Below are 25,048 nucleotides of genomic sequence, written 5' to 3'. Positions count from 1 at the left end.
TCACTTGGAGAAAATCTTTGTAAATCATAATTTCGATAAAGTACTTGTATAAAGACATAAAGAACTCTCAAAGCTAAATAATAAGGAAAAAAACGGATGAAAGATTTGAAGACATCACCAAAGTAGTCATAAGCATGGCAAATAAGCACATGAAAAGATGCTCAATATTAGCAGTCATTAGGGAAATGCAAATTAAAATCATGATGAGACACCATGACACACCTATTAGAATGGCTAAAATTATAAAGACTGACCATACCAAATGCTGGTGAAGATGTACAGTAATTGCAACTTTCCTATAGTGCTGGCGGGAATGTAATTAGTACAACCACTTTTGAAAACAGTATGGCCATTTCTTTACAAGTTCAACATATACCTACCAAATGACCCAGTACTTCAACTCTTAGGTATTTACCTGAGGGACTTACATGTAAATGTCCATAGCATCTTTATTTATAATAGCCCCACACTGGAAACAACAAAAATGTTCATTAGCCAGTTAATGGATAATCAAACTGTGGTACAGCCATGCAATGGAATACTACTTGTTAATAAAAAGGAATCAACTACTGATACACATAAAAACATGGATAAATCCCCAAATAATTATGCTGAGTGAAAGAAGTCAGATTTAAAAAAAAGCAAAATCAAAGGATTCATGTTGTACGAATCCATTTATATAAAAATATAGAAAATGTAAGCTAATTTATAGTGACAGAAAGCAGAGCAGTACTTGCCTGGCATGAAGGTTGGGCTGGGGGTAAGGAGCAGGCGGGGAGGATTACCGCGGACCCAAGAAAACTTCTGGGGGTGATAGATATGGTCACTGTCATGACTGTGTTGAGGGTTTCATGGGTACATAATAGATATGTCCACATTTATTAACTGTATGCTTTAAGTATATGCTATTTATACAAACTTTACCTCAAATATACCTTTAAAAATTAAAGCTAAAAATAGTCAAAGTACTGACAAAATAAAATATTGCACAGGAGTATGCTGTGCCTATGCAAAGGATAATAATTAGCAGCAGAAGAAAAATCATCAAATGGATAAAAGGCTGGAGAAACATCTCCAATCATGACCTCTGTTGTAAATCAGAAGGAGGCTGGTAATTCGTTTGGGAATGTGCTGGCTGAACATGGCACAAGTGCTCCGTACACACTCTCAGTCTCAAACCATAGTTTCAGGTCCACCTGAGTTTACACATCAGAGTTAAGTGACAAGGTAGTGAATACAGTGATCAGAGTTGCTAAGAAGTTCTCTACAATAATAACAGATAATTAAGGGAGAATGTTATTTTTCTAAAGATTTTCAAAGTGTATGAACTCAGCCTATTCAAATGCACACACACAAACAACGTATTTTGAGATCAGCAAGGAAACTAGATTATATATTTGGTTTAAAAAGCTATCAGGGGCAGTTCACACTTCTGTGTGGTAAATAACCATACGTGGGCCACAAATTTAAGCTTCTGTTAGTTAAAAAAATATATTTTTTTAAATTTATTAACCTGGCTGCTCTGAAATCATACTACTAATAATTCTTAATTTACATTACACTTGAGTCATTAGTTCATGCAAGGCCTGCTTTTATTTTTTTATTTTGTTAGTTTTAACAATAAAAGCCATGAACTTGCCACTCAAAGCAGAAGTTAGAAACCTACATGGTCCTCCTGCCCACATTCCATTCCATCCCACCACCCTCGCTTCCCCAACAATGAAGGTAACCCTCATCCTGAATCCTGTGTCCACAAACTCCTTGCTTTCCTTTTTGTATAGTTTTATTAAACCTATATGTAATCTGTTGAAGTATATATACCTAGTTATTTAAAACGTAAAATAGACAGTATCATGCTCTGTGCATGTACTCTTTTGGGGAACTGACATGCTTGTTAACATGTTTCTAGCTGTACATATTGCTCTAAGAAATTATGTGTCTTAGTATATGTAAACATTCAACCCTAATAATGCTAAACCTTTTTCCTCCCAACGTGGTTATACCAATTTGCACTGCCACCAGCAATGTAGAAGAAATACTCTATACTCACAGCTACATTTTTTGCCAACTGAATGTTATAAAATGGTATCTCACATTGTGACTTTTAATATCTCTTCATATGTTTACTGATCATGTATCCCCTTTTACTTGATTTGTGTATGTAGAGTTTCATATATTATCCCTGTGAATAACCAATTTCATTCACTGAATAGTCTTTCTCACTGAAAGACATATCATCTTTGTCAGATATCAAAGAAATGTATGTGTGTAGGTCTCTTTCTGAACTCTCTCTTCCATTGTTCATTCTGTCTAGTCCTAAGCCAATAATACCACATATCTTAATTCCTACACATTAATAATAAGCTCCTCTTCCTGCTTTTCTGCCTCAAAAGTGTCTTGGCTATGCATCTTATCAAATACCATGAAAAAACTTATTGAAATTTTCACTGGAATTTAACTGAATCTACAAGTCAATTTAAGGAAAACTGATATCTTCATAATACTGTCTTCCTGTCCATGAACATGATATATCTGTTTACTTAGATCTTACTAATTTTTTGTGCATGGAGGTCTTGAATATTTTTGTCAGATTTATTCCTAGACATAAATGTGACATTCTCTGACTCTATTATAAATGTCCTAGTTAATTTCTAGATGTTTACTTATGGCATAAAGAAATGCAACTGACTTTTGTATATTAATCTTATTTTCAAGTATCTTGCTAAATGACTTCTAAAAATTTATACTTTGGGGGGGTTTCAAATAAAAAATCTTACTATTTGAAAATAATATTTTATTTTCTCCTTTCCAAGTCTTTTGCTTCCATAATTAATTTATTTTTGTCTTCATGCACTTATGGAACTTTCCATAAAATATTGAACATAAGTGGCGCTAATGAACATCCTTCTCTAGTTCTGAATTTTTTTAACGATGCAATTACTTTATTAATCCTTGTTTTAAAACTTTATGTTCTGGCTTCTTTGGCTTAATTAACTGCAAATAAATAACTGTATAAACAATAATTTAAAAAGCAGCAGTGTCCAAGAGCCTCAGAATTTAAAATATTACAGGTTTCGATATTTCACTATATCCTAAACAAAATTTTTTAGGAGTCAAAATTCTTGAAGTTTCGTTTTTGTTTTTGTTTTTTTTTAAAGAAGTGGTCAATTTCCTTTGCTTCACTGTTGGAAGCCTCATCAAAATTCTGAACAAAATCACCCTCCTCTCCAATAGCAAGTGGAGTTTTTCCATCCAGCTTATGCCAGGATCTTGAAAGCTTGTTGACACCAAGCTGGTCTAAGATTGGGGTGACCTTTCTGTCAAAGGCTTTGTCTCAGCATGGCTGGTAATGGTGAAAGTGTTTGCTGCCAGAGACCTCTGAGAGTTAGGACTGTTAAGGTGGATCATCACCCCCTGGTTTGCAAATACATTTACCTATTTAAAAGTCAGAGATACTGTTTATTCCTAGTTTCTTTAAGGAGAACTGAAGATTGTTTATCATCTGTGGTAACAGATATTTGTAATATCATCTGTTACTCTATATATCATCTGAGGGTGGTTCCTTTTTATCCTCACAATTATGCCTGAAGTTTGGCAAGGTTTCTCTTGGTTTATGGTGGGTTTTTCTCATCTTAGGGTGGAAACTGGGCTTCACAGGGGCCTGGGGTTTGCACTCAAGTAGTCTCAGGCAGACCAGCTTAGACTCCAGTTCCTGATTTTAAAGAGAAATACTTCTAACAGTCAACTATTGAGAATGTTTTAGGTTTTTTAATTAAAAAAAAATAAGATTAAGGAGGTTCTTTCCTGTTCCGAATTTACTAATCTTTTTTAAAAACATCATAAATAAGTATTGAATTTTATCAAATTCTCTACTGATATTTTTCTCCTTTAATCTGTTAATGTGTTTGGTTACATATATGGATTTTCTAACATGAAACCATCCTAGCATACATAAATCCAACTTGGACATGTTGTAGTATCTTTTTTATATATTGTTAAATTTCATTTGCTAATACATTACTGAGAATTCTTACATGTATATCCTTGAGTGAAATAAAACTGTAATTTCTTTTCATAACATTTTTGGCACCTGGGTCATAATGGCCTCAAAGAGAGAATTCCCATCAATTTGGCCTTAAAGAAATGGAATTTTAAACAGCTTTGGAAACCCAACATACATGTAAGTTGGAGAACTTCAGAATTAGCTGCAACTTCTAATCCATCCTGATCTTCAAATTAAAAATATAGATTCTTAGGCCTCATGAAAGATTTTGGAGTTTTAGTAAGCGCCTCAAATGTCACTGATAAAGATGACCCACTGACCGTGCTTTGAAAAACAGCACCCTGGTATGGAGACTTCCTGGCTTCCATCTGCTCTCACGGCAATAAGAGAAAGAGTTAAGACAGGCCCAACAGGACTACATGGTGGAGCTTCCAGTGAGTGAAAGAGGGGCAGAGTTGGAAAGGCTGAAAGCCCTTGATTCCCATTAGTGTCTCTTAGTAAGAGGACCACAGTGTGCCCAGGACAGTCGTATTCCAGCATAATTAGTAATCATTCCCCCTCTCACTTTAAAAATGTCCCAGTTTGGCTGTGTTTTCTCTCTCCTGTTGGAAGGCTCCATGTTAGAGTCTTCTTTTTTATGGTAAGATAGGTCTGAGACTGCCTCAGGCTTGGATGGAAGGCCTCTCCTTTCCCCATTTCAATGCCCTCTCCCAGTTCTGAAGGCTAAATAAAAAGCAGAGTTTGAGAAGACACAGGATGGACAAAAATGTATGCCTAAGATAGGGCTAAATACCCTTGCACTTCACATCATTCAGACCATTCACCAGGTGCAGAATCTACAAAGGAATTTGGGCCAAAGCCCTAGCTACTAACATCACAAAAATTACTTTTTCCCATAAAAGTCCATCACAGCCATGGTGAGCTGGTAGGAATTCTGAAGTGTGAACCACAGGGGAAAAAGAAAATCTTTCTAACTATCACAACTAGCATATAATTGAAAAATAAATACATAAATCTTAAGTTCTACTTTTCCAATCTACTCAGGTGTCAACTGAGGAAAAAAGTAGTCTGAGAGGTACTAGTTATTTAAAATGTCTAATTTCTAACACCAGTTCTTTCATGATTCTTTTCCTTGAAGACAAGGTTTCTACCCTTCATTTGAACCAAAGTTCACTATAAGCCTCTGTATTTTCAGAAATCCAATTTACATACTAAAATTCATGACTGACTATTTTTTTTTTTTTTTTGTGGTACGCGGGCCTCTCACTGTTGTGGCTTCTCCCGTTGCAGAGCACAGGCTCCGGATGCGCAGGCTCAGCGGCCATGGCTCACGGGCCCAGCCGCTCCGTGGCATGTGGGATCTTCCCGGACCGGGGCTCGAACCCGTGTCCCCTCATCGGCAGGCGGACTCTCAACCACTGCACCACCGGGGAAGCCCCATGACTGACTATTCTTATCCTCCAAAGAATATAAAGCAGGTATTCAACACACATTATTTCAAACAATTGTATGTAAATATAAACACTAGTCTTTTAAATTATATTATCAATATTAAAATATACTGGCAGTATCTTATGTAAAAGACCTAAAATTTTATTCACACATGAAACAATAAATTTATGGAATAAACCTGAATAATTAAAGGCATCTAAAACACTGATAGATATTTCCTATGTCTTCAGTATCTAGATTCAACAACCCTCTCTCTCCTCAGTTCCAACATGCTTACCATAATTGTCAACTGTTCCTTTGCCATTACTTTATTACTTTTTCCTTCTTTACCACTTCTTTACAATCACAACACCACCACCTCATCGCTACTATCACAACAATAGCAGCAACTACTTGCTGAGCACTCAGGATGTGCCAGGTGCTGCTGTGAGAGCTTAATGTGAATTAACTCATTTGATCCTTACAACAATCTTTTAAGAAAAGAAATATCCCAACTATACAGATGAGAAAACAAAAGCACAGAGAGAATAATCTAGTAAGCGGTGGCACAGGTATCTGAACCAAAGCAGTCGTCACAGCCTTCCATTAGAGTTGCCTTTCACAAATTACCCCACACCTTCAAAAATCTGCTTCCTGACTACACGATCTCATCTCTCTCCTTTCTGAAATTCACTCAACATAATGAGGTTAGATGATCACTGTCATTAAAACACTCCTCTGCTTAATAATCTATTTTACCTAAAAATTAGTTACAAAATGTAGACCAAATGCGTACAAATCAGGTGTTCAAGATTCTTTTCATTTTGGACCCATCCTCTCTCTCTGGCCTCATTCTCTATTTAGCCCATCAGAGGAACACTAAGCTAGAAGTGATCAGGACTACATGCTTATTTTCTCACACAGCGTGGAACATAACAGGTGTTAAAAACATTTGCTAGATTAATGACTAAAAGGCTTTATGGTTTTTCTCATACCTAGCTGTAGGGTACTGAAATGCTAGGGTTCATGGTGTTCACAAAGAGATCTCTTTCCTAATTCCTTTTGAATAGTAAGATGATATTGTTTAAAAATCCAAAAATTCACCCATGATGAAATAAGGCACTTCAGAACAATTAAACCAGTAGTTTTTTCTCTTCTCTTCTCTTTAGCAAAAAAGTAGCAACTGGTGGCTCTACCCAACAGTGTGATTAAATGAAAGCATTCTTAATATTACCAAGAACTTTATTACTAACCTGTTGAGGAATAATGGTATCTCTATAGCTTGGTAAAATTTTCAGGGTGACACTTCCACTAATATTTTTCAGTAATTCTTGTAATTCCTTTGGATTGTTTCCAACCTCATGGCCATTGACTTCTTTAATGATATCTCCCACATGAAGCAGACCCTGTCGATCTATCATCCCTCCATGAAGGATTCGGGCAATTACCAGATCATTATTTTCAACCCTAAATGTTACACCCTAAAGGAAATAAGGAATGGAATTATTGATTTTAGGTTGTTAGGAAGAAATCTTAAATAGTCATGAACATGTATGTATAAGAAGATAATTCCAAAAGTAGGTAAGTGAATCATTCCTACTTTTCCCACGTTCTCTCCTGACTCAATACTCTAATCTCATTAAACCATGTGCAACTGTGATAACATATACCAGGGGACCGTGGCCTGTTAGGAACCAGGCCGCTCAGCAGGAGGTGAGTGGCGGGTGAGGGAGCAAAGTTTCATCTGCCGCTCCCCATCACTCCCATTACCGCCTGAACCATCCCCCCCAACCCCATGGAAACACTGTCTTCCACAAAACCGGTCCCTGGTGCCCCAGTGGTTGGGGACCGCTGACATACCATCCCTTAAAAAAGGACTTCCATGGTAAGGGTAACTGAAAATGAAACATAGCTTGCATTCCACAGGATAAAAGGAAGCTTGAAGGAGCGAGAAAACGTATTTGTGCATTCTGATGGCCTTGTTCCCGGCTTTTCTCATTTTTCCACTTCACTGTTCTTATAGTCAGAGCCCAGAAATAAGCATGTCAACAGGAAATTGTAAACTTCATTACTTATAGAGTCCTACCAATGTTTTCAATTTTTGTTAATTAATTTTTATTGGAGTATAGTATAGTCACTTCAATTTTTCATAACAACTTTCTTCTGTGTTTTGATACTATAATTAGCAAGCAACCTGAGTTTATTTCTTCAAAGGGTATAGGAAAAAAATAGTTATCTTTTGAAATTTTTGCTACTCATTGGCAAACTTTTTCTCGCCTCTAATTCAGTTTAACTTTTAATTTTGGTTTAATTTTGCATGCTAAATCAAGTTGAGAGAGCATCAGCTGTGTATTTTATACACAGGCCAAAAAAGACTGATAAAACAAACATGAATGAAGTTTTCATAATGATACAAATTATGAAAGAGAAAAAAAATGAGATAGAGTAGTGACTCAGCCACAAGTATGTCAGATTTCAGATTTAAGAGGGTACTGACTTATCAACTCACCAGTGGTTCCCCAGCTCTTTTGTGAATACCAAGAATACGAATGGCATCTACTGGTAATAACTGATTATTGATAGAAGAATTATTCATTTCTGGGCTTGATGGAGGTGACTCATAACACTTTGATGCCACAATATCATGGGCCTCCAAGAGTGACTAGAAGGATTCAAAACAGCCTGTGGTTATTAATTACAGATGGAATAAGTTATTAAAAATAACTTAGTTCATTATCCCAGTAGAGTACTAAAAATTTCCAAGGCACAATTATTAAATTCCCAAATATAAGTTAAATCAAGTATATACAGAATCTTTTTATGACATATAAGCATGTATCATTTTACTTATTATCAAACAATATTGTATTCCTTGTTTTAAAAGATCTGAAGAGACTAATAGTTTTGTGACTTTTTAAGAGACTGATAGTTTTGTGACTTTTTTTTAAAGCCTTATGTTTAATGGAAACTGAACCTAGATGTCCAAGTGTGATGCAATAGAGGCAATGAATTTCATTGCCACCACTGTCATCACCGTCACTCAATATTTATCAATTCCTATTTGTTAGCTATCACACAAATTCCAATGGCAAGGACCGTAAGTTTTATCCTAAGCCTGTTGTTAGCAACACCACATATTTTTCACATGTACAAAATGTCTGGATATCTTAAAAAGATATCCAGTGAATAAAAATTAGCATCTTATATCAGTGATAAGAAATTTCATATTACTAATAAAGGTATAAAATTTACATTTTTTGGGGGAAAAAAGAGCCAGTAATGGTCCTGAATATAGTACACTTTTACCTCCTACATTTACTGTATATGTGCTATCTTCATGGATGACTTTGCTCTAGCTTTCTAGGAATTTCTTATAATTTGGGGGGTTATATTTATTTTTATTTATACTGTAATTGTGTATACTCAGCTTAAACCTAAATTAAAAATTTTTTTTTGAATGGTGGGAGTGCAAATTCAAACAAAAAAAAGATCAAAATAAAAGGGGGAAAATGTGAACAGGTTCAGAACAGAAGCAATCAGTATACGGGTTTAATTGGTCATTTTTGGTCATTTCATGAAAATAGTATCAGAGACTGAAGAAAAATATTCACAAATCCATATATAAGTATTATTCCTATACATGCTGGAAGTTACTCAAATCACTAATCTGGGCTGCTTAGTTTTTACCGTATATACTCTTCTTAGGTAATATTATCTACTCCTGTGACTTGAACCACTGCTTATACACTGAGAACTCCCTTGGTCCAGAACTCTCATGAGCTTCAGATTCATATACTAAAAATCTGCCCACAACTGGCCAAAGTCATGATAATTTGACAAATCAAAACAAAACTAAGGATTGTAGAGGATTGAAACATACTGAATTAATGAAAACTCCGTAAGTCCACAATGCTATTTAAAAAACAGGACTGAAAAAACCTCCTTTGTTACCATTTGAGATTGCTATTTTAAACAATTCTTTACTTTGAAAGTTGGTAAAGAAAAGAATCTAGCATTTCCCTAACTTTTCAGTAGGAAATGCATTACAGGTTAACTAAACAGCTCAGTTGATGAGGAAAAGCTCTACTTTATATAAGAACACCAGCTAATAAATGTAGAATGAGAGAATTTGAAAAATGTCATGTTGCAACCTCTAATGAAAATATTGATTCAGGCAAGGATTATTAATTTATGTTTGTCAGTAGGTAAATGGTTGAAAGGAAACAGCATTTGTATAATACTAGAATAATAACATACTAGATTACTTCTTAGTGGAAAGGCTTTCAAGGGTAGAATCAGGTTGTCATTGCTCTTAATCAAGGACTAATCTCAGCAACAAGAGTGATGGACCAACCAGGTATTATACGTTGTCTGATGTAGATTAATTTATGTTGTATCACCTTACTTAAGATGCATTCTAGTTCCAAATAATTAATTTGAACCATCTTTTAGGTAAAACTTCTGTTTATAAGAAATAGAAGGGATAAATAAACAACACAGCAGGAAAGCAACCAGATAAATCCAGGGAGTGGATTCTGCAGGAAAATGGCCTGGTCTCTTCCATGGGTCAACATCATAATCAAGGGAAAAAGGGATGGTCCACCCAGATGCCTCACATGGACCTAGGTTGAAAACTCATATGCACAAAGCAGCTATAAAGAATATTTTGGGGGAAATGGAGATGTGTGAATACAGAATGTGTACTACATGAGACAGAGGTCCACTGAAATGAAAAAGTGGAAATCAACAACTGAAAAAAAGGGTAAGTTACAAAATAGCTTGTGCAAAATGACTGCAATCAGTAGAGGAAAAAAATATGTATGTACATTTATGCCTAGAAAAAGTATGGAGGAATATGCACTATGGTAGTACAGTAGTGGACTGGGTAGTAAAAATGCAATGTCTTAATTTTTACTTGTTGCCATTTCATAATTTTATGTACTTATTAAACTTCATATAAATTCATGCATTAAATTTTATATACTTATATAAAAAATACAGCGTGCTTGAAAAGCTCTACCAGATGCTTCTAAGGTATTGCAAACTTAATATGGCCAGTTACCTTAACATTAACATGTCCAAAACAGTTCTCCTAGAGTGGATGCCATCAATTGTCTGTCAGAAATCCTGTCCTTATCAACTTCCCACATTTCTCTTCTGCAGCTGTCACATGTAACCACTCACTAAGCCCTATTGATTTTGCTGCTTAGAACTTGAAAATCCTCACATTTCCCACTATCTGTACTGCTGTCACAACTTCTTGCCTTGGTACAAAACCATCTGGCTCCACAATCTGACCTCTCCCTGTTTAATAACCACCACCACCCACCCACCCCCGCAATCCTGAGCCAAAGCTTCCCAATGTCCTCAGGATAAAGTCCAAATAACTTAGTATGCCTTATAAGGCCTCAACTAACTGGCCTCTTCACAAAGCTGTCTTTGACATGTGTTTGTATTTTTTGTACCTAAGATACAGATTTACGTAGGAACCATCTCACTATAAATGTACATAATTTTTGCAGTAACATTGTTAAGAGAGTCACAGAAAGTCTCTGAGAAAAAGCAAAGGGGTTTTGCCATTTGATTTTTAATGCTAAGATTTGAAATGGCAAGCAGGTGACACTTTATCCCAGGACCATTTATTGAACAGTCCATTCTTTCTCCACTAAAATGTACTATCTCGGTCATAAATCAAGTTGCCATTTGTCTGTGGATGTATTTCTGGGGTTTCTATTTTTCTAATACTGCCCCAATACCACACTGTCTTAATTACAGGTTTATAAGAAGTCTCCTCGACCTCCTTTTCTTCTGAAACTGATTCTTCTTTGGTAAACTGATTAACTCTTCACCTACATAGACAAATGCTTAAATTGCATTTATTTTTTTTTTTTTTTTTACCTATGGAAAGTATGCTATGTCATAGTTTCTATCATCATACAGCTCTCTTTTGTTCCAAGGTCATCAACTGCACCCCAGTCTTAGAAGCAATACTGAAAATGTATACAGCTGGTCACAAGGAGGGCTGGGAAACAGTGGTAGTGAGGAAGAAAAATGCACTATCACAGGGAGAAAAACGTCCCCAGCATGTGGTGTGATGGTGAAGCAGGGCTGTTGTTGTTGGTTTTTTTTAATTACACAAAGAAAAATCCATTCTGATGTATTTCTGTGACAGACCCTATACATCTGTATAGTATGTGTGTCTGTTTATGTAGTCCCAGCAGAATGGGATATTAAAATATCTAAGCTGGAATTTGCAAAATATGGCCCTAAATAATCTTTAAAAAAACATCATCTTAAACTGAAACTTAACTACTAAAGGAGAATATTTTGGGAATATAGGGGACTTGGAAAGAAGAGCAATAGGGAAAGTTTACCTGGAAGTGAGGCTCTTTGAGTATACCAACCAGTTCTGCCACATTTTCATCCACATTTATTAGAGGAGTGATATCTTCAAGAATTTCGTTGACTAATTCCAAGTTATTATCACTGACAGCTTCTAGTTTTGAATCTTCTAGCCTCTCGTGAGCCTGAAAAGACAACAGTACATTAAAATAATAACACACACTGTTTTGCTCCAGACCGCGGTTTTCTTCTTGATTTGTTTCCTTTTTATAAAGAAAGTTTTAAAAGATATTACTTGAAAGTTTGATTCATTGCAACCAAATCTTTCAATGAGAGGTAATATATAGATTTCAGAGTAAATGTTATCATGCAATATAATAAATCTTGGCCTCTATTCCTACCCTAAAAGTAATGGAAAACTCATTTTTATAACTAAACCATGAAAAAACTGAATGGGCCAATGATAATTTTAAAAATGTATTACATTTCCTACCTGACAGAATTTCCTAATGACTTTCTAGTCTAGACTCAAACTCTAAATGATACCGTTTATGCTTTATTAAATGATTAAGCATAATAAAAATAAAAAATAGGAATGTAATCGTTATATGGATTGTCATTAAAAAATAATGAAAATCATTTTGAGAACCCCAAATGATAAGGCTAAAGCTACCATTTTCCAATTTTGAAAATTCAGCAGAAAAAGGCAATTCAGGAAAGGCAAGTCTTGAACTGAGCCTTGAAGGACCATATGATCTCATTAGGGGAATGATCCCCTTATGTCTCCATATCTTAAGCTGATCTGTTTTTCTTAATCTCACAACCTTTTCCACAGAAAATAAACCATGAATCATACTGTCACAGGAAATACGTAGTCCTAACTATCCTTTAATAGTGGGAGTAAAGCAGAGTTTTAAATTCAAACTTAGAATGAACACTAAGCAGTCTCTATCTTTTAAGTGTTGTTTTTCTGATAAATGGTTGCTGTCCGATTTTGAAGACAGGTAGAGCATAACTATAAAGATTTAGCTTATAAATGAAAACATGCAAGATGACAAATCTCACACTTAACATCTTAAGATTCAATTCTGTAAGTGACGAAAAATCCAAATTTCAAGCGGCAACAGTATCAAACTTTAACTTACCCCTATAATACTTTAGATGTTATTTCTACCATACGGAGTAGATCCTTCAGAGTTCTAACACATCTTCTAATTTTTTTATTTTAAAATTATATTTTATTTAAACAAAAATATCATTTCACATGTATCAATGTAAAATTGTTAATGAGCTGTCTAACAATCTTGGTTTTTGTATGTCATCTTCTAAATGATATACTTTCTAATTTTAAAAATGCATTTTTACATTTAAATGTATTTTTCCAGGTAATTCACAAGATTGAAATAAGTTTAAGTAGAAGAGAGGGGCTATACATTAGCAACATTTTAAAGAAACACATCTGAAGAAGAAATTTTAAGTCATATGAAATAAACTGATACAGAAGAAATTATAACTGTTATAAAACAAAGAAAAATGTCAAAAGACCAAATATAATTTAAACAGAGGAATGAGTTTCTATTAGATTTAGATAAGAAAAAAAATTAAGAAGACTAGAGAATGCCACAAAGAGTGAGAATAGGTAAATTTATAATTTTCTTAAAGTGTAATACAAGCCTAATAAAGACAGGATGATGAAGACATTCAACATATATCACGGAATGATTATCACCATTGGGAAAAAAAGTAATGTACACAATTACTTAACTCTTATAAAACAAGCTAGAATTGCTAATTGTTTTAATACAAATATTCGTTGTTAATAAATCTAATGTAGCATTGTTAACCTTGCAAGTACCTTTAATACTCTTATGGTAGCATAAGAAATCTTAAAAAAAAGGAAGAAGAGAACTTTAACATTTATTGAGGGCTTTTGTTTTGTGCCAGGAACTATATTCTCAGCACATTATGAGATTGTGTGTGGGTACTCAGCAAAGGTAGGTGTGTTATTATCATCTTCACCTTATAGACACAGACACTGATGATGCAAAATGAGATACAGTGATTGCTTGAGTTCACACTACGAGCAAGTGGCTAAGTCAGGTAGTCCAACATCAAGGCTTGAGCTCTTACATACTAAAGCTTATTCGACTTTTATCACTATACAGCCAGCTACTCTATCAACATCTTGCAGTTAATTATTTAATCTAAAACATTATGCATTACTCTCACTCATTTAAATGTGTGATATATGCTCTCATTGACTGCTAGTTGAGTTGTTGCTTCTTAACATGGCTCTTCCAGTCTAGATGTGTTAAGTTATACTCTTATGGTTCAAGAATACCACCCACTCTTTCAACCTTCACCTGTTTGCTCAAAGAGCTATAAAGATCACCTGTTTCTCCACGGAACAGATAATGACTGGCTTAAAATTTTCAGGTACTAAGCCAATATAGTTTCTACAATATCCTATGTTACTTTACATATTGGTAGACTTTGATTAAATTCAAGTCTTTGGGAAAAGTAAAGGAACAGAAACGATCATTGACTTGAAAACTCTAATACACTTCCCCTCCTTTCTATGTTCACTTACCTTATTGCTCCCAAATTCGGAGAGGACAGGAGGGAATGTGGAAAGACTGATGGCAAGAGAGAAAGAGGAAGTCAAGTGGAGGGCAGAATTATGCTATAAAAACAAATATACCTGAAGGTTTTTGCACATCAAAAACCTGGTACAGGCTGGTTTTATGGTAGGAAAAAAAATCTCACTACACAATACATAAATTCTCAGAGGAAGAGAAAGTTTTTAAGTGAAACTGCAGCTATAATTATATTAATACAGAAAATTAATTTCTGAGATATAGTTGAGTTCAATCAAGATCAATTTTAGTTTTTCCAAGAAAGCAAATACAGGTCCATATTTGTTAATATGTAACTTTTTAAGTTCCAGGATAATGTGAAAGAAGTTGAGACCTTTATTCACTTTAAAGTCAGAATTTCTTTAGTAGCTCTCAAGAGGCAAGTACCAAGTTGAATTTAACTAACCAAACAAACAAACAAAAAAGACAAAGGAAATACTGAAAACGGACCAGAGAAACAGATATGAATCACATGCTATCTGAATAAATGGGTCTTGCTTCCTTTAAGAAAAAGCATTATTAGAAAGCTAGCATAACTCAATAAAAATATGTGTCACCTGCCACAAGTGCTTGGAAGAACATGCCATGACTGGCTTTGTAGACTTGGAGTTGATACAAATATAGCCTAAGCCCTCTTGTATGTTCAGTTCTGAGAATCCTTCACCACAGCACTTTAGAAAAATGAACTGCAGAGAAGAAAAGTTCTTTCAAAACTTCTGGGTATTTTACCCAAGCACAGTCCATCTATGCTTGCAAACAAACAAAAAATTTTAACAAAAGTTATGCACTATAAGTGACAAATACCTCGTAATGATAATGGTATTGCGATTATGTGTAGTAACCTTATCTTTCTCCCTTAAAAACAAAAATATCATAAATTTTGTTTCTGTCTTCTTAGAACATGGCCAAGTATATTGTAGTTGCTCATTAAGTATTTCTTGAAAAAGCTAAGTAAATAGGAGATAAGATTGACTGTGGTCAAGAGACATCCTCTTCTTTTATTCTAGAGACTTTTGAACAAAAAAGATAAAGAGAAGTTCACAAGTAACCAAAAAATAAGAATTTGAGCAGAAAGTAGAAATGAGACAGAGAGAATGGAGAATTCAATTTTTATTTTGCTTCTGCATACATGATATAAAAAAGGATGAAAAAAAAAAGGATGAGATCTGTTCTGTTGAAAAAAATGGATGAAATAAGTGTAACTAAATTAGAACTGAATTCTCTAATGAGTAAAGAACTTGTCATCTAGTTAACCAAAAAAAGTTCAAATTCTTAGATTAGATAAAATATGTCTCAAGGCATTCAGGGAGCTGAGCCACTCTTAGAGATACCTGTAGAATTAGGAGACCGACACAGATGTCAAAAAACTAAAAATGGGAATCTTATACTTTTTAAAAGGAGAAAGGGCTTTTTAAAAAGCTTGGCTTTAATAGTATTCAGAGAAAATATAAAAGAATGTTTTTATAATCATTGAGTGGGAAAGACATAACTATGATGCCAAATCCGGAAGCTATAATTTAAACAAACAAAAACAAGCCCAATAAAATAAATGGCATTGAACATTTAAAATTGAACATTTAAAATTTCTGCTTGTCAAAAACCAGCAAGGTCAAAATACTTACAAATCATATTGCAGACCAAAGGTTAATTTCCCTACACACACACACACACACACACACACACACACACACACACACACACACACAGAGAGAGAGAGCTCAGAGAGAGGGAGGATTTCTATGAACCAGTAAGAAAAAAATCAGCAACACATTAAGAAAAATGGGCAAAGAATATGAAAAATTCACAAAAAAGGAAATTCAAATACTTCTTAAACGTATGAAAAGATATACAACCTCCTTCATGATAAGAGAAGTGCAAACTAAAACTACACTGAAATACTTTTTTTTTTTTTTTAATGAGATTGGCAAGGATAAAATTCTGGTAACATACCATGTTGGTGAGAATATGGCAGAAGACAGGCATTCTCGCACATTCTTTTCTGGTGGGAACACACTAGTGAGCAGTTCGACTATATCTACCAAAATTACAACGATTCTTTTAAGATTTATCCTAGAGATATACATACATATGCAAAATAACATGTAGCAAGACTGCATATTACAGCATGACTTGTAAGTGAAAAAGTCACCTAAATATCAATCAGAAGTTTGACTAAAAAATTTTTGTTATATTCATGCAATGGAATATTATGCCACTTTTACAGAGAACGAAGGTTCTCTGTAGGTACTGATATGGAATCACATGCAAAAAAAATCAGAATTTAGAACAGAAAGTATAAACCCACAGCTACTATTATATTTAGTAGTGAATAATATTATATTTAACACATGCTTTTCCCCTAAGATTATGAACAAGATAGGGATGTCTGCTCTCATCATTCTGTTGAACATTTGTACTGAATCTTCTAGCCAGGACAATTAGTCAAGAAAAAAACGAATAATATAAAAAAGAATGTATATGTACAACTGAGTCTCTTTGCTATACAGCAGAAATTAACACAAAATTGTAAATCAACTATACTTCAATTAAAATAAATAAAAAAGAACCAATGCAGAAAGTTTCAAAGAAAAATATAAATAAATAAATAAAAGGCATTCAGATAGGAAAGAAGTGTAGAAAGAAGAAAACTTACCAACCTAGAATTATATCTATACAGTCAAATTATCCTCCAAAAGAGAAATAAAGACTTTTTGTCAGACAAACAAAAATTGAGGGAATTTGTTGCTAGTAGACCTGCCTTGAAAACAATGTTAGAAGAGGTTCTTCAGAGAGAGGAATATAGGTTCAAAACTCAGATCTTCATAAAGAAAAGAGCATTAGAGAAAAAATAAATGAAAGTAATAAAATCTTTTTTAAAATTCTTAATTAATCTAGTATATTAACTCTTCAAAAATAACAGCAACAGTGTATTTGATGATTACAGCTTATGGATAAATGAAATGACTGACAGCCTGCTCTAACGGAGAGATTGGAAATACTCTGTTATGAGGTAGTTACTTCAAGTAACTACTGTATTGTTATACTACAGTGAAATAATATAGTGTTATTTGAAAGTGGACTTAGATTAGCTGTAAATGTGCACTGCAAAGTCAAGGGGAAACCACTAAAATCTTTAAAAAAAAATAAATATAACTGATATAAGTTAAAAGAGGAGAAAAAAATGAAGTCATATAAAATGCTCAATTAAAACAGAGATGGCAGAAAATGAATAGAAGACCAAACAATAAGAAAATAAGACACAAGTACATGTTGTCTACAAAAAACCCACTTTAAAAATAAAGACACAGGTAGATTAAAAGTAAAGATAATGAGGAAGACATACCATGCTAACATTAATCAAAATAAAGCTGGAGTAGCTATATTAATTTCACACAGAGCAGTCTTCAGAGCAAGGAAAATTATCAGGAACAAAGAGAAACATCACATAATAAAGAAGACATAACAATCTATAATGTAAATGATCCTAACAACAGAGCATATAAATATGGGAAGAAAAATTTCATAGAACTTCAAAGAGAGACAGATTAATCCACTATTGTAGTTGGAGGCCTCAACACTCCTCTATCAGCAACTGACAGATCCAGCAGGCAGAAAAATCAGTAAGGACAGAGTTAAACTGAACAGCACCATCAATCAACTTCATCCAACAACAGTAGGGTGCACATTCTTCTTAAGCTCACATGGAACATTCACCGAGATTAACCACAGTATGGGCTATAAAACACACCTTAACAAGTTTATAAGAATAAAGATTATAAACAATATAATAAAAATCCCAGCTACATTTGTTGGAGACAAATCAACACACTTCTAAATAAGACATGAGTCAAAGAAGAAATCTCAAGAGAAATTTTGAAAATATCTGAACTAAATGAAAATGAAAATACAACTTACGAAATTTTGTGGGATGCAGTGAATGCAGTATTTAAAGGGAAATTTATAGCACTGAATGCATATTTAGAAAAGAAGAAAGATCTAAAATCAATAATCTAAACTTTCAGCTTAGGAAACTCAAGATAGAAGATTAAATTAAATCCAAATTAAATAAAATAATAAAATTTAGAGCAGAAATTAATGAAACTAAAAACATGAAATCAAAGAACCAAAAGCAGGTTCTTTGAAAAGATCAATAAAATTGATAAACTTCTTACCAGGTTAACTAAGAAAAAAGGGATAAGACATGAATTTACTAATATCAGAAATGAAAGAGGCCATCACTACTGATGTCCTGGATAATAAAGGAATGGTATGAACAATTCCATGCACATAAATTTGATAACCTAGATGAAATGGACCAATTCCTTGAAAAACACAATCCACCAAAACTCATAAAAGGAGATACAGATAATCTGAGTAGCCCTATATCTGTTAAAGACATTACATCAATAATTAATAACCTTCCAAAACAGAAAGCACCAGGTCCAGATGGGTTCACTGGTAAATTCTACCAAACATTTAAAGAAGAAATTATATCATTTCTTTACAGTCTCTTCTAGAAGGCAAAGGAAACACTTCCTAACTCAATCTATAAAGGCCAGCATTACTCTAATACCAAAACCAGAAAAAAGACATTACATGTTATTATACATGCATCAAAACCCATCAAATGTACAACACAAAGAGTGAACCCTAACATAAACTATGGACTTTAGCCAATAAGGCTTTAGATTTATAGAAAAACTCAGCAGAAAATACAGAGAATTCCCATATATCTGCTCCCCTACCCCAGGTTTCCCTTATTCGTATCTTGTATTAATGTGATAAATGTTATAATTAATGAGCCAATATTGATACACCCTTATTAACTAAAGCCTATAGTTCACATTTCCATGGATTTTGACTTTTATGTTGTACAGTTCCAATGGTTTTGACAGATGCATAATGTCACTCATACACTTTAAAAGTATCATACAGAATAGTTTCACTGCCCTAAAAATGTCCTGTGACCCACCTAGTCATCCCTCCGTTATACTCCCCAAACTGTCAACTATTGACTTTTTTGATACTATCTCTATAGCTTTTGCTTTTTCCAGAATGTCATATAGTTGGAATCATACAATGTGTAGCCTTTTCAGACAGGCTTCTTTCACTTAGCAATAAGCATTTAAGGTTACTCCATCTCTTTTCATGGCTTTATAGCTTATTTCTTCTTATTGCTGAATGATATTCCATTTTATGGATGTACCGCACTTTGTTTATCCATGCAGCTATTGAAGGACATCTTGGTTGCATACAAGTTTTGGCAATTATGAATAAAGCTATGATAAACATTCATGTGTTTGTTTCTGTATGGACACAAATTATCAATTCACTTGGGTAAATGTCAAGGAGCACAATCACTGGATTGTATGGTAACACTATATTTAGCTTTGTAAGAAATTGCCAGACTGTCTTCCAAAGTAGTTGTACCATTTTGCACTGCTACTACCAATAAATGAGCGGCTTCCCTTTTAGGATATATGTTCTGCAAATGTTTTCTTCCAGTCTGTAGCTCACCTTTTCATTTTCTTAATGGTGTCTTTTGCAGAGGAAATCTAATTAACCAAAATTTTCATTAAGCCTTATGCTCTTTATGTCTTATCTAAGAAGACTTTCTCTAATCCAAAGTCACAAGGAGTTTTTCCCTTATGCATCTTTTTAGAATTTTTTTAGCCTTAGCTCTTACATTTAGATCTATGATCTATTTTTAGCTAATTTTTGCATATAGAGTGGGGAAAAAGATAATGTTCATTTTTTTGCATATGAATATTCAATTGTTTCAGGAACATATATTGAAAAGACTATCATTTCTTCATTGAATTATCATAGCGCTATTAACAAAAATCAGTTGACCATGTAAGTAGTAGTCTCTTTCTGGACTCTATTCTGTGCCATTGATCTGTATGCTGATACTGTATTGTCTTCATTACTGTAGGACAATAGTAATCCTTGAAATCAGGTTGTGGAAGAGATCATATTTTGTTCTTTTTCAAAATTGTTTGTCTGGTCTAGGTCCTTCATCATTTTGTCAGTCTGAAATTTTGGCTGGGATTATACTGAATCTTTAGCTTGGTTTACAGAGAATTAACATTTTAAGATTATTGAGCCTTCCAATTCCTTCACTTATGTAAGTATGTATGTATGTATGCCTTTAATTTCAGCAATGTTTTGTAGTTTTCAGTGTACAGGTCTTGCACATATTTTTAAAAATTTATTTCTTTTTTGGTAAATTACAATTTCCAATTGTTCACTGCTAGTATATAAAAATACAATGGATTTACATAGATTAATCTTTTATCTTGTGTCCTTGCTAAACTCACTGATTAGCTCTAGAGGGTTTTTTTTTCTTCCTTCTGGTAGATTCTTAGGATTTTTGGCATAGATGATAATGTCATCCTTGAATAAAGACAGTTAATTATTTCCTCTTCAATCCGTATGCCTTTTTTTTTCCTCGCCTTTTTGCTATAGCAAAGATTCCCAGTACAAAGTCGAAAAGAAGTGATAACAGTTGAACAGAAGTGATCTTAGAAAGCATTATCTTCCACCATGAATTACAATGTTAACTGTAGGGTTTTTATAGATGCCCTTCATTAGGTTGAGGCAATTTTCTTCTATTCTTAGTTTGCTGAGTTTTTAGCAGGAATGGATATTCAATTTTGTAAAATGCTTTTCCCACAACTATGAACATCATCAAATGATTTTGCTTATCATGTCATTAAAATGGTGACAAACATTTATTGGTTTTCAAATATTAAGAAGCTTGTATATTTAAGACAAAACTCACTTGGTAATGAGGTATTATCCTTTTTGTATGTTGCAAGATTTGATTTGCTAATATTTTCTTAAGAACTTGAAGTCTATGTTCATGAGGGATACTATCCTGTAGTTCTCTTTAACTGAACTGTTTTTAGCTGGTTTTGTTATCAGGGTAACACCAAGACTAGTAAAACAAAATTGGAAATGTTCCCTTCTCTTTCTTTTTTCTAGAAGAAATCATGTAAAATTGGTATTATTTCTTCCTTAAATGTTTGATAGAATTTTCTTTTGAGGCCATCTAGGCTGAAGCTTCAGGTTTTTTTTTTTTTAAATTAATTAATTTATTTATTTTTGGCTGTGTTGGGTCTTCGTTGCTGTGCGAGGGCTTTCTCTAGTTGCGGGGAGCAGGGGCCACTCTTCATCGCGGTGTGCAGGCCTCTCACTGTTGCGGCCTCTCTTGTTGCGGAGCACAAGCTCCAGAGGCGCAGGCTCTGTAGTTGTGGCTCATGGGCCTAGTTGCTCCGCGGCATGTGGGATCTTCCCAGACCAGGGCTCAAACCCATGTCCCCTGTATTGGCAGGCAGATTCTTAACCACTGCGCCACCAGGGAAGCCCGTTGGGCTTCAAGTTTTAAACTGCAAATATTCAATTATAAAAAACAGATATAGTGCTAGTCAGGTTATCTACTCTTATCTAGGTTTTAGTCATTTGCATCTGTCAAGAAATTAGCTTCATCTAGTTACCATATTTATTGCCATAAAGTTATTCACATTATTTCTTATTATCCTTGCAATGTCTGTTGGATTTGTAGCAACGTCTTCTCCTTCATTTCTGATACTGATAATTTGTGTCTAGCTAGAGGCTTACCAATTGTATTAATATACTAAGAGTTATATTGATTTTTTTCTATTTGTCTTCTTTATATTTACTCAACTTTATAATTTACTACTTTCTGCTTATTTTGAGTTTAATTTGTTCTTTTTCTATTTGCTCAAGGTGTACACATGATCATTGATTTAAATATTGTTCTTTTCTAATATAGGCATTTCCCTCTAAGTGCTGCTTTGCTGCACCCCACAAGTTCTGACATGTATTTTCATTTCATTCAATTCAAAATATTTTTTATGTTTCTTTGTGATTTCTCCTTTGACCCATGGCTGTTTCAAAGTATGCTGTTTGATTTCCATATATTTATGGAATATATTCCATATATTTATATATATTCCATATATTTATGGATTTGGGGAATAACTCTTAGTTTGATTTTGCTGTAATCTGCACTAGTTTCCTAGGTCTGTTATAACAAACTGAGTGTGAGCTCTGCCCAATGTCCCGCATGTTATGAGGACTTTCCACTCAGGGTGGTGGGAATGCCAACTAAGCTACTCCCCATCCCTTCTGAGCCCTGGAAATTGTCTGGCCTACTGTGCTTTCCAGTGGGTCTTTCCTTGGACTCTAGAGCTGAGCTTCACATATGCACAATCAGCACTCAGCCAGAGATTTGAGGGCACCCCTAAGAAAATCTCTTTAGCTTCCTCCTCCCTGATACTCTGCTACACAAATGCCAGTCACCTCCACCTCCCCAAATGCCAAGCTCTACTAAGACTGCTGGGCTGTTTGTGCTTCTTTCTGCACTGCAGCATGGAAACTACCCTTAGACAGTTTCATAATGCTCACCTCCTTTCTTTCCTTTCAGGCATCACAATCCTGTGCTGCCTGTTGTCCCATGTCTGAAGATGGTCACCCTCCTACACCTTTGTGCTAACTTTTCTAGTTTCTGGAGTGAGGGTAAATTCAAGTCTATTTTCTCTCCCTTACAGCTTGGGTGGAATTTATTCATTCTTTTAATTTTACTTTTGGTGGCTACCCTAGAGATCTCAATATGCATCCCTGACTTTTTTTTTTTAATTTATTTTATTTTTGGCTGTGTTGGGTCTTCGTTGCTGCACGTGGGCTTTCTCTCGTTGCGGCGAGCGGGGGCTAATCCTGGTTGCAGTGCGCAGGCTTCCCATTGTGGCAGCTTCTCGCTGCAGAGCACAGGCTGCAGGTGCACGGGCTTCAGTAGTTGTGGCACACAGGCTCAGTAGTTGTGGTGCGTGGGCTTAGTTGCTCTGTGGCATGCGGGATCTTCCCAGACCAGGGCTCAAACCCATGTCCCCTGCATTGGTAGGTGGATTCTTAACCACTGCACCACCAGGGAAGCCCCGCATCCCTGACTTTTTATACAACCTTAAGACATTACTTTTACCACTTCCTGAATAATGAGAATATCTTACAATTGTATGAATCACTAAGTCCTTCCTTTTGGGCTATCATCTGCACATATTTCATTTATACACATGCTGTAAATGCCACAAGACACTACTATTATTTCATCTTAAAAATCAGTATTATTTTATATTTACCCACTAATGTTCCCTTTATTTTGTCATTCTTTCTGCCTGAAGAACTTCCTTTTGCAGTTACTGTTGAGTAAATAGAGACAATTTTTCTCAGATTTTGTTTGTCTGAAAAGAAAATCCTCATTTTGCTTTCATTTCTGAAAGTTGCTTTTGCTGAATTTTTTTTTTTTTTTTTTTTGCAGTACGCGGGCCTCTCACTGTTGTGGCCTCTCCTGTTGTGGAGCACAGGCTCCGGACGTGCAGGCTCAGCGGCCATGGCTCACGGGCCCAGCCGCTCTGCGGCATGTGGGATCTTCCTGGACCGGGGCATGAACCCGTGTCCCCTGCATCGGCAGGCAGACTCTGAACCACTGAGCCACCAGGGAAGCCCTGAAAAGAAAATTTGAGGTTGGCAGTGTTTTTCTTTGAGCACTTTAAGGATCTCAATCCACTCTGTTATGCCTTCCATAGTTCCTGTTTTATTGCTAACCATTAGTATTAGTGTTTCTCCTTAATATGTCTTTCTTCTCCAGTTGCTTTACAAAATTTCACTTTATCTTTGATTTTCAGGAGTTTGTGATATTCTGAGGAATGTTTTGCTTTGTATTTTCCCTGACAGGGGGTTCACTTGTCTTCTTGAATCTATCAGTTGATGTTGTTGTTCATTAGGTTTGAAAATTCTCGGCCATTGTGTCTTGAACTATTTCTTCTGTCCCATTCCCCCTCTCCCTCTTTCCGGGATATTAATTACATGTGTATTTGATCTTTTTGAGAATGCCTCACATATTGTCTTTTCCAGACATACTTTTCTATGAATTTCGGTTTAGATATTTTCTGTTGACCTGTCTTCAAATTCACTAATCTTTTCTGCTGTGTTTAGTCTTCTACTGGCTTGGCCAAAAAGTTCATTCGGTTAACAAATATGTTTTCAATAAAATTCCTGGTGAAGATGAAAAATGTGTCTTTTATTTTTACTTAAAACCGAATGAACTTTTTTGCCAACCCAATATTAAACCCATCAAATGAGCTCTTAACCAGATATTGTATTTTTGAGTCCCTGAATAACCATTTGTTTTTAATTCTTATTTTCTAGTAATATTTTAAATGTCTTCATTTTTTCCCACTTTTTTCTTCTATTAAAAATATGCTATTTAGGGACTTCCCTGGTGGTCCAGTGGCTAAGACTCCAAGTTCCCAATGCAGGGGGCCGGGGGTTTGATCCCTGGTCAGGGAACTAGATTCCACAAGCTGCAACTAAGAGTTCACATGCCACAACTAAAGATCCCACACACAGCAACTAAGACCCAGTGCAGCCAAATAAATAAATAAAATATTTTTTCAAGCCTCCAAAAACAAGGTATCACTTAAAAAAAATGTTATTTAAAAATCTTTGTCTATAAACTTTAATAAAAGGGTCATCTATGAGACTGCTTCTGTTGTTTTTTTCATGATTATTAGTCACATGCTCCTGCCTTTGCACAGGTCTAGCAGTGTTTGGC

At 34.8% G+C, this 25,048-nt stretch overlaps 1 protein-coding gene across 5 annotated transcripts in view; it reads right to left on the bottom strand.

Annotated features, from left to right (window-relative positions):
• The window catches only part of PALS2 (protein associated with LIN7 2, MAGUK p55 family member), a 106,706-nt gene that overhangs the window by 26,131 nt on the left and 55,527 nt on the right, over nt 1-25,048 (bottom strand). For all 5 annotated transcript variants that reach the window (XM_067746527.1, XM_067746529.1, XM_067746524.1 and 2 more), the window contains 3 exons: nt 11,809-11,961; nt 7,944-8,096; nt 6,688-6,915 (listed from right to left, as the gene is read on the bottom strand). In XM_067746527.1, the coding sequence (XP_067602628.1) occupies nt 6,688-6,915; nt 7,944-8,096; nt 11,809-11,961 (534 nt within the window). The remainder of the gene's footprint in view (nt 1-6,687; nt 6,916-7,943; nt 8,097-11,808; nt 11,962-25,048) is intronic.

Source organism: Pseudorca crassidens, chromosome 8 (genome assembly GCF_039906515.1).
Source record: "Pseudorca crassidens isolate mPseCra1 chromosome 8, mPseCra1.hap1, whole genome shotgun sequence".
In the NCBI taxonomy this organism is placed as follows: domain Eukaryota; kingdom Metazoa; phylum Chordata; class Mammalia; order Artiodactyla; family Delphinidae; genus Pseudorca; species Pseudorca crassidens.
Note: the sequence above shows the minus strand (reverse complement) of the source record. Positions and strands in the feature narration are given on the sequence as shown.